At 46.8% G+C, this 18,367-nt stretch overlaps 1 protein-coding gene across 1 annotated transcript in view; it reads left to right on the top strand.

Moving 5' to 3' along the window:
* The window catches only part of LOC146829893 (uncharacterized), a 458,149-nt gene that overhangs the window by 281,746 nt on the left and 158,036 nt on the right, over positions 1-18,367 (top strand). The window contains exons 4-5 of the mRNA XM_085608539.1: positions 16,778-16,800; positions 16,879-16,985. Of these exons, the coding sequence (XP_085464665.1) occupies positions 16,778-16,800; positions 16,879-16,985 (130 nt within the window). The remainder of the gene's footprint in view (positions 1-16,777; positions 16,801-16,878; positions 16,986-18,367) is intronic.

Below are 18,367 nucleotides of genomic sequence, written 5' to 3'. Positions count from 1 at the left end.
CTACGTAAGGTTTGATAGGTGAGGGGACCTCAAGTAAAGTCATGTGGTACTGTAGAAGGTTTGATAGGTGAGGGGACCACAGGTAAAGTCACCTGTGCTAAGGAAGGTTTGATAGGTGAGGGGACCTCAAGTAAAGTCACCTGGTGCTGAGGAAGGTTCAATAGGTGAGGGGACCACAAGTAAAGTCACCTGTGCTAAGGAAGGTTTGATAGGTGAGGGGACAACAAGTAAAGTCCCCTCTGCTAAGGAAGGTTTGATAGGTGAGGGGGACCACAAGTAAAGTCACCTGGTGCTAAGGAAGGTTTGATAGGTGAGGGGACCACAAGTAAAGTCACCTGTGCTAAGGAAGTTTTGATAGGTGAGGGGACCAGAAGTAATGTCACCTGGTGCTATAGAAGGTTTGATAGGTGAGGGGACCACAAGTAAAGTCACCTGGAGCTGAGGAAGGTTCAATAGGTGAGGGGACCACAAGTAAAGTCACCTGGTGCTAAGGAAGGTTTTATAGGTGAGGGGACCACAAATAAAGTCACCTGTGCTAAGGAAGGTTTGATAGGTGAGGGGACCTCAAGTAAAGTCACCTGGTGCTGAGGAAGGTTCAATAGGTGAGGGGACCACAAGTAAAGTCACCTGGTGCTAAAGAAGGTTTTATAGGGGAGGAGACCACAAGTAAAGTCACCTGTGCTAAGGAAGGTTTGATAGGTGAGGGGACAACAAGTAAAGTCCCCTCTGCTAAGGAAGGTTTGATAGGTGAGGGGGACCACAAGTAAAGTCACCTGGTGCTAAGGAAGGTTTGATAGGTGAGGGGACCACAAGTAAAGTCACCTGTGCTAAGGAAGGTTTGATAGGTGAGGGGACCAGAAGTAAAGTCACCTGGTGCTATAGAAGGTTTGATAGGTGAGGGGACCAGAAGTAATGTCACCTGGTGCTATAGAAGGTTTGATAGGTGAGGGGCCCACAAGTAAAGTCACCTGTGCTAAGGAAGGTTTGATAGGTGAGGGGACCTCAGGTAAAGTCATCTGGTGCTAAGAAAGGTTTGATAGGTGAGGGGACCACAAGTAAAGTCACCTGGTGCTGTAGAAGGTTTGATAGGTGAGGTGACCACAAGTAAAGTCACCTAGTGCTAAGGAAGGTTTGATAGGTGAGGGGACCTCAAGTAAAGTCACCTGTGCTGAGGAAGGTTTGATCAGTGAGGGGACTACAAGTAAAGTCACCTGGTGCTAAGGAAGGTTTGATAGGTGAGGGGACCACAAGTAAAGTCACCTGGTGCCAAGGAAGGTTTGGAATGTGAGGGGACCACAAGTAAAGTCACCTGGTGCTAAGGAAGGTTTGGTATGTGAGGGGACCACAAGTAAAGTCACCTGGTGCTAAGGAAGGATTGATAGATGAGGGTACCACAAGTAAAGTCACCTGGTGCTAAGGAAGGTTCGATAGGTGAGGGGACCACAAGTAAAGTCACCTGGTGCTGTAGAAGGTTTGATAGGTGAGGGGGACCACAACTAAAGTCACCTGGTGCTAAGGAAGGTTTGATAGGTGAGTGGACCACAAGTAAAGTCACCTGGTGCTAAGGAAGGTTTGATAGGTGGGGGAACCACAAATAAACACAAGTTACGTCACCTGGTGCTAAGGAAGGTTTGATAGGTGAGGGGACCACAAGTAAAGTCACCTGGTGCTGTAGAAGGTTTGATAGGTGAGGGGCCCACAATTAACGTCACCTGGTGCTATAGAAGGTTTGAAAGGTAAGGGGACCACATGTAAAGTCACCTGGTGCTACGGAAGGTTTGATAGGTGAGAGGACCACAATTAAAGACACCTGGTGCAAAGGAAGGTTCGATAGGTGAGGGGAACTAAAGTAAAGTCACCTGGTGCTAAGGAAGGTTTGATAGGTGAGGGGACCTCAATTAAATTCACCTCTGCTAAGGAAGGTTTGATAGGTGAGGGGACCACAAGCAATGTCACCTAGTGTTAAGGAAGGTTTGATAGGTGAGGGGACCACAAGTAAAGTCACCTGGTGCTAAAGAAGGTTTGATAGGTGAGGGGACCAGAAGTAAAGTCACCTGGTGTAAGGATGGTTTGATAGGTGAGGGGACCAGAAGTAAAGTCACCTGGTGCTAAGGAAGGTTTGATAGGTGAGGGGACCTAAAGTAAAGTCCCCTGTGCTAAGGAAGGTTTGATAGGTGAGGGGACCAAAGTAAAGACACCTTGTGCTACAGAAGGTTCCATAGGTGAGGGGACCACAAGTAAAGACACCTGGTGCTAAGGAAGGTTTGATAGGTGAGGGGATCTAAACTAAAGTCACCTGGTGCTATAGAAGGTTTGAATGGTGAGGGGACGACAAGTAAAGTCACCTGGTGCTAAGGAAGGTTTGATAGGTGAGGGGACCACTTATAAAGTCACCTGGTGCTAAGGAAGGTTCGATAGGTGAAGGGACCACAAGTAGAATCACCTGGTGCTATATAAGGTTTTATAGGTGGGGACCACAAGTAAAGTCACCTGGTGCAAAGGAAGGCTCGATAGGTGAGGGGACCTCAAGTAAAGTCGCCTGGTGCTAAGGCAGGTTTGATAGGTGAGGGGACCACAAATAAAGTCACCTGGTGCTAAGGAAGGTTTGATAGGTGATGGAACCTCAGGTAAAGTCACTTGGTGCTAAGGAAGGTTTGATAGGTGAGGGGACCTAAAGTAAAGTCATCTGTGGTAGGGAAGGTTTGATAGGTGAGGGGACCTCAAGTAAAGTCATCTGTGCTAACGAAGATTTTATAGGTGAGGGGACCTAAAGTAAAGTCACCTGGTGCTAAGGAAGGTTTGATAGGTCAGGGGACCTCAAGTAAAGTCACCTGGTGCTAAGGAAGGTTTGATATGTGAGAGGACCACAAGTAAAAGACAACATGGCGGGCAGCCCAGGAAGACCTGACGCGGGTAGTGTGCTGCCTGAACCCAAAATGGCGACCCCCTTACTTTCGCAAAAATCACTCTAATCGGCAAACGCTTTACAAATAAACAACGGACACAATTTCAGCGTGCACAAAGTCATGAGTCTTTAAGTAAATTCACACGGTGGGAGAAAAAATTGGTTGTCTGCAATTTCAACGCCCCCCACCTCTCTCTGAGCCTACTTGAAACCAATCTCCGATGAGCCTCCAAATAAAGAAATCAGGTAGGAAATACTCACAGGTTCAATGTTACACATATAATCATTAGCGTTCTGATCTAGGGATCATATGAAACAGGTCATGTGACATGGGCGTCTGACCTCAAAATGGCGGCGGGCTGTCACTGCAATAGCAATCTCCGATTCTGACTAATTAAATCCCAGCCAGCACGCTACCTCCTCTGCATATCTCGTAGCTCAGATCCTACACCACCTTCATGCAGGAGATCCATGGCACCAAAAAGGCCGCTCCCGTCACCCCTAACCCCCATCTATTGGAATAATCACCAGACCCTTCCCCACAGAAACTCAACATCCTTCACCCACACACACCACTCTAGCTCCAGTGTTATAACCTTCAGCCCCGCCAACCCCTAACCCTCTTTTATCGAAATAAACAGCGGACCCTCCCCTCACCTCAGAAACACAACTCCCACATTGACACATTCCACACAAGCTCCTGTGACTGAACCTACAGCCCCATTAACCCCATAGCTGCCAGTCTTTAATGCAAAGCCTGGTTCAAAGAAGGCTGTTTCTGCCCTCCCACTAACCTGATCATTAGAATAATACCGTTGCCAAGCCAAGCCAAAATAAGAGCCACCCCCAATATTATTCCCACATGCTCCCCAATACTACCCGACTACCATCCCAGCCTCCAGCAGTCTAACAACACAGACGCTGTAATCCAACTCCAGGTCTCTGACAACAACTTGAGGCCTGTTCACTAGCCGGAAAACACAAGTTACCCCCCCCCTCTCTCTACATAAGTCAAAGCACTGATCCTTAGACAGATTCCCTATCAACCTCAGACCGATTCCCCAACAACCCAATCACCTAGCGACATCATCCGCCTCTGCAGACACAGCTGGAATGTCCTGGATGCCGGTCCCCTAGGAGAAGCTATTTGCAGAAGCTTCGAATAGCCACCCCCCTTTCTAACTTAGACAAAATGTTACCCGTCACTCCAACCTCACCTTACCCTGACACACATAACCACTTAAAACCACACGGCCCAAACTCCTTCTCCATCACTTTCCCCCCAACCTCTCACCTAAAACAAAAAAGATCTTCAAACACAGACTGATTAGACAACACCCAGAAACACTATTCGCGGACATTTACCACGGTGCCACCAACGGGCAGCAGAAAATGGACCTCATTTTCCATACGGAAAGACTGGAAAACTGGCTTGCAATCCTCAGAATACATCTCCTCATAACCAAAGCGACTAACACCACCCACAGCTGTCAACTGTCGACCACAATCCCCAACCGTCTCATACTAAGTGGCCTCACCTCGGTGACCCTATACTCCAATGGCACAGTCTTGATCCAAGCCACCAATGACAACCTAGATGCATTTGACTCACTCTTCCCCTCCCTATGCAATGCATTATCGCAAACATGGCAGCCCAAACAACTACCTACCCCCTGACGGTCCGACTAGCTGGATGCTACCAAAATCTAATCCCGCTCCCGGTGCCTACAGCACCTACCCCTCCCCCAAGACCGTGACCTTCACTCCGTCCCCCTCATCAACCACCCACTCTCCAGACCCCCTTCAAACATTAGCAAAAGGTATAGCATAAGTAAGGCTCCTCAACCCCCTGCGGCCTGAATCCTTCCCCCTCCCACCCCACTCTGCCCCCCTCAACAATCTACCAGCACCACCAACCACCAACCCGCAATCTATGTCGCCCAGCTCCTTCTCCCTTCCCACACGCAAGCTGAGGTCTCCGATTTCTATACATAAATCCTCTCACCCCATGCGCTTGACTACCCAGAGAGTCAACACAGTCAACATGAACAACAAAATCAACTTTATCAACGACAAGCTCCCGTCGTCTTGAGACGTCTCTCCCCAGAACACCCTCATCGCCTCTACCGAGGAGATGGCGCTACATCTTGCCCTGCTAGAAATAAAGCTAAAAAAGGCATTACTAGGCCTCAAAGAAATCACAATGAACCTTTCCTCACTCCGTAGGCCCAGCCAACACACACTCCCGACCCTCACCACTACCAACAATAAACGCCTAAGGCACTCTAGGGCTCCATGGCACTGTTGGAACACAACCCCACTCCTTGACCCGGCACAAAGACCAAAAAGAACAATAGCTGCAATGTCCATGTGCGAAGCTTTAGACCTTGCCTCCTCCTACGATACTTCCCCGACTGTCACCCCTAATCCTCAGATCATCACTGGATTTAGAAGAGATCGCTCTCCACCCAGATCTACAGGACCCCCAACATGCATCACCACCATTCCGAGGGCCTCCACAACAAAGAAACTCAAAAATGGAGAGACCAACACTAACTGCATGCTTATTAACTGCAGATCAGCCATCAAACATGCCACAGAGCTGGCTGAAGCCATCCTGACCCATGACATAGACATCGCTTTCATCAGCAAAACTTGGCTAAACGAGTTCTCCTCTCCAATCATGGACATGCTTGTGCCCCCAGGTTTTGCAATCATCAACAAAGACAGAAAAATCCACTGCGGAGGGAGCATAACAATCATACACAAGAACACCAACTCCGTAACGGAAACCGAAGCCCTTAAGTACAACACTTTTGAATGTCTTACCACCAACATCAAGAGGAGGGAAGACAAAACTCTATCCTGTCATCTCCTCTACCATCCGCCAGGCAACAACACTTCATTTGGAGAACACCTATTTGATCTGATATCTAACTGCGCACTCCGGGACTCCAGTAACCTAATTCTAGGAGACCTCAACCTTTACTGGAATGAGGAAAACAACCTGCTGATTCATGACCTGAACAAACTCCTACATAACAACAACCTCACCCCACACTGCTTACAGGAAACCCATAACAAAGGATTAATCTTTGATGCCAACATTGCCCAACCTGACGCAGTTGCGATTGACCACACCATGCCTGGTCTGACCATCACATCATCCTATTTCACATCAAACAATCGATCCTACGCCAACCCCCTAATCAGGAACACCCCCACTTGGCAAGAAATCTAAAGCAGATTCCAATGGACGTTTTGGAAGAAAGGATAACCTCTCTCCTCCCCATCTCCTTTGACGACCTATCCACTACAGAACTCACCTCTCAAAACAACTCCACTATGATCCACATTCTGGACCAATTGGCCCCCCTAAAACAAACAGGACAACTCCTTCCAAATCCTGGTTCAACACAGATATAAACGAAAAAAGGCAACAACTCTGCCAGAACAATCCGTCCCCAATCCTCCTGGACCAACTCGAAGCAAAATGCAAGAAATACAATGCCCACATCAATCGTGAAAAAACATACTTCTTTTGCAATGCCCTTGAAAGTTCTAAAAAAAGACCCAAAGAACTCATTACCCTCATCAGGCAACAAACTTCCAAACCCCACGTATCCTCAACACTGGCCTCAAATGCCCTGTGCGAGAACATTGCCAACTTCTTCAATGACAAAATCTCCAAGATTGAGCTCTCCTTGGTCAGCAACCGCAACCTCGTCCATAGGAGCCCGGCCCCAAGAGCAGAGGGCAACACAACCAATCACCCCACCAATCAGTGGAAATCATTCAACCCCGTCTCGTAAATAGAGATAGTCAAACTGATCTCCACCTCTAAACCCTCCACACATGCCTTGGACCCTATTCCTGCCCAACTGGCCCAGAAGCTAAAATTCTCTCTAGCACCGCTCTGGACCAGGATCATAAACAGCTCCCTGAGCTCTGGAGTCATTACAGATTGCCTCAAAATTGGCCAAGTCACTCCACTATTGAAAAAGCCAGACTTGGACACCAAGGATTTGAACAACTACAGACCCATCTCTAATCTCCCTCTCCTGGCCAAATCTATGGAAAAGTGTGTTCTCCTTCAAATGACTCAACACATGGACAACATCAACCTCCTGGACCCCCCCAATCGGGCTTCAGAAAAGGGTGCAGCACAGAGACAGCGATCCTTAATATCATAGATGATATATACAAGTCCCTTTATACAGACCAATGCTCCTTACTAATCCTCCTGGACCTATCGGCAGCCTTCGATACGGTAGACCATCAACTACTCACCAAGGTACTCCATGAAAGGCTAGGGGCTGAAGAGGTGGTCTTATGCTGGTTCGGCTCCTTTCTCCAGAATCGCTCTCAAAGAGTCAAAATCAAAAATTCTCGTTGGACCTTCACCCTGCCAGCAGAGGCGTCCCCCAAGGATCAGTCCTCTCCCCACAACTTTTCAACATATACACACTATACTCAAAAGATCCAACATTCCCTTCCACCTTTATGCGGACGACACCCAGATTTATCTTGAAACCTCCTCCTTTGAAGACATCCAGAGACTCAACGACACTCTCTGAGAAGTCCAATACTGGCTCTCTTTAAACCACCTGAAATTGAATCAAGACAAAACAGAAATCCTCCTAATTTCCAACAAAATGGAGAACCCCTAAATTGCAGAATCGCAGAATGGCAAAAAGCAATTGATGCTCTCAACGACAATCTCTCCCTGGCCGACTCCGTCAAATCGCTGGGAATCCCCTGGACCCTAAACTAAGCATGGACAAACACATCAAGAGCGTGTTCAACTAACTGAAACTACTTAACAAGATGAAACCCTGCATCCCGACCAACGACCTGTCAGCTCTGATAGCTTCAAGTGGAATCCGTGGACCTCTTCAGGATTGGTTCGTTGCTCAAAAGGGTTCCACCCCTTGATCGTTTCCTCTCTGATAGCTATAACAGCACAAGAGACAGAGCGGATCAAGTGAGGGAAGGAAAGGATGGGGACAGCGGGGAGGGAGACCTGTAAAAATGTAAGCACAAGGTTATACACTAGATCTATGAGTAGTTGATACAGTACACATGGAACATGTAAAATGCCTGGAGTTTGTTCAACTACCTGTAAACGAAAATAACCAAGAATTTCATTGAATGTCATGAACAGTGCTGAGGTTCAGAGGTTTGCTGCAGCCTAGCTGCTTTTACAGTATTTACATTCCCCAACTCAGAACCTGCCAAAGTACTAAAAGGATTAATACATCCATGAAAGTTTTGTTACATCCCCTTTTGATTATTCCATCACATCCACCGTTTCTCAACACGGCTTCGCCCACGAAAGATTCTGGCACTTAGTTGCCGGTTCGCAACCCGGCTTCGTCACTCAGTGCTCCCCAAATTAATACAGCATGTATCGCCTCAATAACTCTGATGCTTCTGTGTAAGGCGCAAATAGTTATCCTTTTTCCCTATCAGCGGGAAATCTCTCTCTCTCTCTCTCTCATTCACTCGGCACACACTTAGATTGCTTCATCTTAATGGCCTAGAATGATAGCGTTCGTAAGTTCCAAAGACTGTGGCAGCACCAGGAGCAATGCACAAAGAACAACAGGATCCCCCCTGTATCTTGTATTACTCCGAGAATTCCAAAACAAACATCACGGTGCGCTGAGTACCCTTACCCCACCGCAACAGCCTCTCGCCAGAACGTACTCCACCTCAGGAACCATTAGGAATATCCGGCACAGCCTCGCGCGTCTGCTCCCTTCTTCACCTACGCGCCGCACTGAAAACGTCATCACGTCCCGGAAGAGCGACGGCACGTCCCGGGCGCGGTGCTCAGACTTCTGGGTAATGTAGTTTTCCTTCCGAATTTCCGCCGTTCGATCCTGACGACGAACCCACGGAACGGTTTCAAACAGTACATCCCTCCCCCGAGGGACGTCGTCAGGGCTTTGGCTTATCTGGATGCAGCTGATGAAACCGTCGCACTAATCGTGGAGCGTGGACTGCTTCCGCGGGTTCCCATGAGTCTTCCTCCGGGCCATATCCTTTCCAGGATATCAAGTACCACACCTTCCTCCCTCTATGCTTGGAGTCCACCACTGCACGTACTTCGTACTCTGGTTCATTGTTAATCAGGATGGGTTTTGGGTGTTTGGGTACTGGGTTGTGAGCCGGTTTCAACAATGAGACGTGAAAAACCGGATGTATATGCATATGATTTGGTAGTGCCAGTTTCACTGCTACCGGGTTGATGACTTTAATGATCTTAAAAGGACCTATATAGCGAGGGTTGAAGATACTGTAGCGCCGAAAACGTATGTTTCTGGTGGATAACCACACCACCTCTCCTTCTTTGTACCCTGGTTCAGGTCTTCGATGTTTATCGGCTTGTCTTTTGTACGCGGTTTTTGCCTTCTGAATGTTTCTTTGAGTGTTTTTTAGAACCCTTTGGATCTTTTTTACCCTCGTTTGTACTTCTGGTACCTTTGTGGCCTCTCTTGGTAGGATAAAGGGTAGAAACCGTGGGTGGAAGCCATAGGTGACAAAAAACGGGGCATATTTAGTGGTGCTGTGTTGTGCACTATTGTAGGCTATTTCGGCGAGCCATAACCATTCAACCCATGCTTCGGTAGCACCGTGTACGTAAGATCTTAAATATTGTTTCAATGTTTGGTTTAGCCTTTCCGTTTGTCCATCCGTCTGGGGGTGGAAGCTTTTAGACAGGTTTGAATCAATACGTAATGCGGCGCACCACACTCTCCAGAACTGCGACGTGAATTGTGTGCCTCTGTCTGTGACAATCGTCTTTGGAAGGCCATGCAGCCGTACTATATGCGTGAGCAGTAGTTGTGCTACTTGTCCAGCAGTAGGTATTCGAGGATATGCAATGAAGTGGCCCATCTTGGTTAAGCTATCAATCACCACCAATATAGTGGTACATCCTTGGTCTTCCGGCAACCCCACAATGAAGTCCAACGTTATGTGTTCCCAAGGCAGATCAGGTGTGGGTAATGGTCGAAGCAGCCCGTAGGGTTTCCCCCGATCGGGTTTGGTTTGCATACATACGAGGCATGTCTGTATCAGGGAGTGCACATCCTTGGCCATTGATGGCCACCAGAATTGTCGTAAGAGCCTTTCTTGTGTCTTTTCTCTTCCGTTGTGTCCCGCGGTGGGAGAAGCATGACACCATTGTAGAGCTTCCTGTCTTAAGATCGGGGTAGGTATGAATAACTTTGTCCCTTTCATAGGGAGGCCTTCACGGATTTTCCAATCCGGGTGGTCCACTAACCATCTTTTCCATTTTGGCCTCTCCATTTCGGTCTTTACTTTATTGAGGAATTGTTCGGACTTCACCACGCAGATTGCTTGCTCTAGCGGTATAATGGATCGTGCTATTGGTTCCAGAGGTGCTGGAGTGCTTTCTTGTCTTGAGTGGGCATCCGCTTTTTTGTTCGCACTCCCCGGTCTGTAGGTGAGTATAAACCGAAATTCCTCAAAAAACAACATCCACCTGAGTTGTCGGGGGGAGAGGAGGCGAGCAGAGGTCATATATTGCAAATTCCGATGATCGGAATACACTGTAGTGGTATGTTTGGCCCCCATTAAATACTGCCGCCATTCCTTAAATGCGTCTCGTATGGCGAGCAGTTCTTTTTCCGCTATTGTGTAATTTATTTCTGATCCACTGAGCTTTCGTGACATGAAGGCAATGGGATGCAAAAGGCCGTTCTGGGGATCTCTCTAAGATAACACCGCCCCGATTGCTACTTCTGAGGCATCCGCTTCCACCAAGTATGGCCTTTCCGGATCAGGGTGGGCCAGCACTGGGGCTGTTGTAAATGCCTCTCGGGGCTGGTCAAACACCTGTTGGGCTTCTGGAGTCCAGGCGAATTTGATCTTTTTCCGGAGTAGTTGCGTGATTGGAGCCACTATCTCCGAAAAGTGAAGGATAAACCTTCTGTAAAAGTTGGCAAAGCCAAGAAAGGATTGGACATCCTTGACGTTTGTAGGGATAGGCCACTTCTGCACTGCCTTGATCTTTCTTTCGGCCATGGTTTGCCCTTGTGCTGACAACATAACCCCCAAAAATTCCACCTGGTCAACGTGAAACTCACATTTACTGAGTTTACAGTATAGTGCATTGGCTCTCAAAGCATCTAACACCTTTCCTACATGTTGTTCATGCTGGTTGACATCTTCTGAGCATATTAAAACGTCATCTATGTACACTATAGCGAATCTATCTAAATACTCCCGTAACACCTCGTTCAGAAAGTACTGAAATGCGGCAGGCGCATTGCACAACCCGAATGGCATTACTTGATACTCAAATAATCCGTATCGGGTGCGAAAAGCCGTTTTCCATTCGTCACCCCTTCTCATACGAACGAGGTGGTATGCACCACGGAGATCGAGTTTGGTGTAGACTACAGCCTTTTTTACCTGGTCCAGTAGGACCGATATCAGAGGAAGTGGGTAGCTATTTTTGATGGCCACCTTGTTTAAGGCGCGAAAGTCAATGCAAGTTCTTAACTCTCCATTTGCTTTAGGTATAAAAAAAAGGGGTGATGCCGCTGGGGATTTGGATGGCCTAATAAACCCATTCTCTTGGTATTCTTCCAAATAGTTTCGCAAATGCTCGTTTTCTTTCTCTGACAGTGCATAGATCCTCCCACATGGCACTACCGCCCCCGGAACAAGATCTATCTGACAATCGTATGGGCGATGTGGAGGAAGCTTGTTCGCCTGTCTTTCATTAAAGACATCTACATATTCTTCGTATATTTCAGGTAACACCACATCCTTTTCTGCAGCTGTGGCGATCATGTATTCCTTTCCTACTGACCTGTCTACGGGACTGTGTTCCGGAAGACAATTATGGTCACAGAATGGGGAATCAAAAACTATGCTGTGATCTGCCCAATTTATGGTAGGGTTATGGTTCGTTAACCAGGGTAGTCCTAGTATCACCCCATACAGGGGTGTCTTGATGATATTAAAGGTTAACCATTCTATATGGGTTTCCCCAGAGCAGACCTTAAGTGAAGGGGTACAAAAACCAATGGGTCCTGAAACCAGGTTCCTACCGTCTACGGTCAGAACGGTTTCCAAATGTTCTTTAGCTACCTTGGGGATCTCTAGCTTCTGCACAACGTCTTCATCCATGAAGATGCCTGTCGCACCAGAATCCAAAAGAGCATTTACTTCTACTTTTTCTCCTTTGAGACGTAAGCGCAGACTCACAAAAAAATGTGCTTTCTCACCTATCACGGAAGGGATTTCATACAGGCCCTTGGCATTTCCTCCCCCAATCCCTGGGCCTATTAGTTTTCCGCCTTTGGTACGATCGGGGAAGTGGCCCTCGCATACCCTCCTTCCCTAGTCTTGGGTTTAGCCAAACAGTCTTTTACGTAGTGCCCTTTCTTCCCGCAATACATACATAAGCCTTGTTTTCTCCTCTGTTCCCTTTCTTCCTGTGTAAGGGTCGCCCTTACTGACCCTATTTCCATAGGTTCCGTTACTGAACCAGATCCCCCCACCGGTAAGCGTGGTTTATCGCTCCTCACGAAAGGACGGTCATATTTCTTTCTATCCCCCCTCCTTTCTGACAGACGATGATCCAACCGTCTTGCTAGGTTAATGAGGTCGATACAGGATCGGGGTTGCGGGTCTATTTGGGCTATTACGTCCTTCAACTCTGCTCTCAGACCATGGTGAAAGACGGCTGCTTGTTTATCTTCGGGCCAGTGTGTTTCGGCCACTAAACGCTGAAAAGCGTTCACATATACTAACAACTCCCGATTCCCTTGTTTTAATTCTAACAATTCCCTATCTACTGAATACGACTGGGTTCGTTGATCAAATACTCGTTCAAACTCCTCCCGAAACCCATCCCAGTCGTACAAAAAAGGATCATCTTTCCTTACCAAAGGAACCGCCCATTGCGCTGCATCCCCTGCCAAATATGAGATCAGGAAGGCTACTCTCGCTTGATTAGTACTAAAGACCTTGGGACGACAGGTGAAATGCATCATGATTTGTGTTAAAAATACCTGGACCTTCTTTTCATCCCCATGAAATCTTTCAGGGGCTGCTAAGGGAATGGGCGTGGGAATTTCTACAGTAACAGGAGTGGGTTGCATTGAGGACGAGCCTCCTCCCCATGCACCTCCATCATGAGTTCTACTCCCTACTGCATCAAACGGATTACGCTGTAATCGTTCTACGCGCTCCTGCAATGCCGCTGTTTCTACTCTAGAGGCTGCTACCTCATTTTGCACTATTTGTAAAGCGGCTATAACATCTTCTAGGGTGGCCATTGTGCCCCGAACCAACCGGGAAGTAAAACTAGTTAAGGCCGGATATTCTGTCAGCTCTGATAGCTTCAAGTGGAATCCGTGGACCTCTTCAGGATTGGTTCGTTGCTCAAAAGGGTTCCACCCCTTGATCGTTTCCTCTCTGATAGCTATAACAGCACAAGAGACAGAGCGGATCAAGTGAGGGAAGGAAAGGATGGGGACAGCGGGGAGGGAGACTTGTAAAAATGTAAGCACAAGGTTATACACTAGATCTATGAGTAGTTGATACAGTACACATGGAACATGTAAAATGCCTGGAGTTTGTTCAACTACCTGTAAACGAAAACAACCAAGAATTTCATTGAATGTCATGAACAGTGCTGAGGTTCAGAGGTTTGCTGCAGCCTAGCTGCTTTTCAGTATTTACATTCCCCAACTCAGAACCTGCCAAAAGTACCAAAAGGATTAATACATCCATGAAAGTTTTGTTACATCCCCTTTTGATTATTCCATCACATCCACCGTTTCTCAACACGGCTTCGCCCACGAAAGATTCTGGCACTTAGTTGCCGGTTCGCAACCCGGCTTCGTCACTCAGTGCTCCCCAAATTAATACAGCATGTATCACCTCAATAACTCTGATGCTTCTGAGTAAGGCGCAAATAGTTATCCTTTTTCCCTATCAGCGGGAAATCTCTCTCTCTCTCTCTCTCATTCACTCGGCACACACTTAGATTGCTTCATCTTAATGGCCTAGAATGACAGCGTTCGTAAGTTCCAAAGACTGTGGCAGCACCAGGAGCAATGCACAAAGAACAACAGGATCCCCCCCCTGTATCTTGTATTACTCAGAGAATTTCAAAACAAACATCACGGTGCGCTGAGCACCCTTACCCCACCGCAACAGCCTCTCGCCAGAACCTACTCCACCTCAGGAACCGTTAGGAATATCCGGCACAGCCTCGCGCGTCTGCTCCCTTCTTCACCTACGCGCCGCACTGAAAACGTCATCACGTGCCGGAAGAGCGACGGCACGTCCCGGGCGCGGTGCTCAGACTTCTGGGTAATGTAGTTTTCCTTCCGAATTTCCGCCGTTCGATCCTGACGACGAACCCACGGAACGGTTTCTAACACGACCTCAAACAAGCGACTCAATCCTTGGTTCTTCGCCAGATTAGACTACGGGAATGTAACCCTCACAGGCATAGCAAAATCACACCTAGCTCCCATCCGATCAACTCCTAATGCAGCTTTAAGAATGGTCACCGGAGTAAAAAAAATATGCCCATATCTAGCCCGCACTCAGAGAGTTGAAATGGCTCCCAGTTGAAATGCTAGGCAGTTTCAGAACTGCCTGCCTCACGCACAAAGCCCTCCACATAGGGAAACCTGCCTACCTGGCCTCCAAACTCACGAAGGCCGTTCAGAAAAGGACCCTCTGGAGTACCCACACTCTATCCTCATCGAGCCGAAAACCCTAAAAAAACCAAAAACGCAGCCCGATCCTTCTCTGGAAATGCGCCCAAAATATGGAACTCCATCCCAGTCCATATCAGGAGTATCACCTCCTTTCTAGCATTAAAAAGGCAGCTCAAAGACCTCTACCTCAATCGTATCTTCCCAAATGGATAGATTGCAACCAAAATTCACAAGCGTGCACACTACTGCACTATGACACTTTAAAACCAAGACCTCTACCTCATACCTAGCCTGACTCCCCCCCACTATCCCCCTGGATCGGAAGGATGCTTGGCTTGAACTACTGTGTTCACTATTACGGGACTATGTAACTTTCTCTCTATCGTTATACAACGTGCCAAGTCCTCTACTGCACCCTGTGCCTTCCTGTTCACTACTGCTATAATATGTGTTTTCCTCTTTACAAAGTGTTGTAAAGCACTCCGATACCTTCGGATCTGGCTAGCGCTCAATAAAACTCCTTAATAAATAAATAATAAATATGAGCAAACAAGATCATTTAAAACCATAACATGAGGCGGCATATGGGTGAAAATAGGTTGAATATGGGTTTTTCCTGATGTAATGCCAGTGCATTTGCCTGACAATGGTTACAAGGGAATCCATGAATTAAAAGCCCTGTTCCACCCCTTGATATCCATTACAATGGTTCATTGCCAAGGCGGATTATCTGCAATCATTAAAACAAGAACACATTTGATACAACAGTTATCACAGAGGCAGCTAGGAGATGGTCTGGGAGAGGCTCAAGAGTCAGGGAGGTGTGATTGAGACAAGAAGGTGAAAGACATGTGGAGACATTGGGAAATGCTAGAAGATAAGCAGGCAAAGGGCACTCCATGGGAAAACTATGGATGAGTGAGTGGGAAGGATACTGGGACTAATTGGGAAACCAAGGGGAAAGGAGGTCCACGGAAGCCACGGTGAAGGTGCATGAGGCACCATGAGCACTTGTGGGCCTTCTGTGGAGTTAGAGAGACTTGAGGAGCCTGAGGGAATACATTTTGACTGATGGGGATACATGAGATAACGGAACAAAGGTGGAGGCTTGAGGACTAGTTGTAAAGAGAAACAACACGTGTGATTTTGATGTGACAATAAACATTGTAGTAGCTACCCCATGAGTGAAAGAGGATCATAATTCTAGTAATGGATCAACAGTAATGTGCAGTTGGAAGTCATAGATGATATTAGCAATCTTCACTTCTACTTCTAAGAAGGGGGCACTGGACGAGAGGCAATGCTTGACCGGTGAGGGTCTCATGAAGGGTGGAGAGGCCTTCCAGGTGGGATGGCAGATATAGATGACAGTCTGGACCTGCATTATGTGGAAATATGAAAACAGCTTTCAGCTTGGTTATTATGTCTATTTGATGTACCTTTTGGTTGTATGGGGTTGAAATTATATGCACTAAAAGATTATGCGTAAGTTTTGCAGTAAGGTGGCATTGCCATCATCTGCACCACATATTTCTTGGTCTGAAAACTGTCCCTTGGCATGGGAGGACTGGTCCCGGCCGGGCACAGGGGTGCTCTTCCACACAGCTTTAGGGCTTTGAGGTTTATTTCTAAGTATCCGCTGGTGTGAGATGCTGGAGCTACAAAGTTAATGAGTTTGTGATAAACTACCCTATTATCAATCCTTTTCATGTAAGCAGGATAAAGCATGTGTGATGCTTCTCCTTCATATGAATTGATAAGCAAAATTCATACAATGTCATTCTCCCAGAAATAGATTTTGGAGAATGTGTGGACTTAAAAAAGTGATATTAATATAGAGTGAAGATAGCTGAGCGGAAATGAAGCGCTGCACAGAGTGAATGTCATTAGCCCCAATGCCTCCCATGGGGAGATGAGGGGACCCTTCATTCCACAGTAAATATAAAATGATGCCGTCAAATGTCAAGGGGAAATGATATAACTTATGCTGCATGATTTGGGGTAAATACGATGACTGGTGAATAAAGATCTGTGCAGACCTAGTAACTGTAAACATTGCTCTATAAACTACCATCGTAAAAGGTACTGCTATCAAATTTGGTTTTACTTTGTAACAAAACTGAATCTGTGTTTTTATATTTTTTCATTCTAGGATGCAAGAAACTTTTTAAACAGGTGAGGTCCTGGTCTTTGCACAGTGAGTCATTATGAATGAGTAAAGAGCAGGCAGTAATGATGCTCCTGTCGTTTCAGGCCTGAAAGCGAGAAGCCTGCAGCAATCTTCACAGAGCTGTCAATCTACGCCTGCAGTGTTCCACTCCAGCACTGTGTTGCTACAAAAATGGTGAAAAGATTTGGAGGTAAAGATCTTTCATATTATGGGATGAAAGGGGCACCTCATCGGGAGAGACCATGTCATCATCTAGTGGTGGTATATGTGTGACCTTGCCTACCCTTCTATCAAAAGTGGGCTGTCACAAAGCCCTAACATCCTGGATTTCTGACAGAAGGTTGCCTACACATGTTCCCTTGCATTGTTCTGTGTCTTTGGTTGGAGTTGAAAGGGAGAGGTACCGGTGAATACATAGCACAACCAGGGAGTAACAGACATCAGTTTATCAAGAAATTAATGTGGCAATGCCCAGTCCCAGAAACCAGCACAAGTGGTCCAACCAATAAAGTGCAACACTGGCCCATGGCAGTACATGCATTTGTGGACCTAGGTTATAAAGAGATCAATTTTAGAGGCATTATAAGACTCAGAATCCATAGGCAGTAAATTCATGAGTAGCTCTACGCAGGAAATGTGCATCAATGCCTCACATTGCAACAAGCTGTAATGTCTCTACACATTCTCAGCTTCACTAGATCACTGTAAGGATTCAGGAGTATCATTTCATATAAGTTGTTGCAAAGGCTTCACCATTTCGGCATAACCAAACATCCTCTCTCTGTAGTACTCCACCATTCCCCAAAAGGTACGCACCCGGGAGGCAGTTGCAAGGTGGGGCTACTTACGAATGGCTTCTACTCTTTCAGGGGACTAGTGGCTTTTGCTAGCGGGAGTGTCTTAGCCAAGGTATCTCACTCGGGGAGGCAAAAATGCATTTTTTTCTTGACACCACAGGGCGTTTCTTAACCAGTTTGGCGAGTAGACAGACTGAGTCCTCCTTTCACTAGTCTAGTGTAATAGATGTCAAAAATAAATCAACATATTGGATTAGAGTAGACTCTCCCAGGAACACTCATGTGTCCAAATTCTCTTTGAGGCCTTATGAACAGATTGAGGGAGACTGTATAAATCCTTGAGGGAGATGAGTCCATGAAAGTTGGCCATTCAAATGTGAATGAGAAGAGATACTGGCTCTCCTCATGTTTGGGTTGGAAAAGAAAGTAGAAAGAGAGTCAACCACAGTGAAATAGTGGGCACTGGGGGATTAAAGGAAACAATGGCAGGAGGGCTGAGAAACCACAGGGAAATATGGAGGGAGAAGTGTGGATGGGGATGTGTGCGTATCATCAGCTTCACTTGGATGGAGAGATGGGGGAGGCTGTTTAGACAGCTGCCCTAGCATTTGTCCCAAGTTTTCAAATATGATCATGAGACTCCACACTCACTGGTCTCTACACCCCAGGGTTTACTGTATATGTATACATACATAAGAGGGAGGGGGAACCGAGGAGAATGTTTAAGACCTGTGAGGGTAAGCTCCCCAGTCTACAAATAATAATACAATATAGA

This window comes from Triturus cristatus, chromosome 5_2, assembly GCF_964204655.1.
Source record: "Triturus cristatus chromosome 5_2, aTriCri1.1, whole genome shotgun sequence".
NCBI classification, from domain to species: domain Eukaryota; kingdom Metazoa; phylum Chordata; class Amphibia; order Caudata; family Salamandridae; genus Triturus; species Triturus cristatus.
Note: the sequence above shows the minus strand (reverse complement) of the source record. Positions and strands in the feature narration are given on the sequence as shown.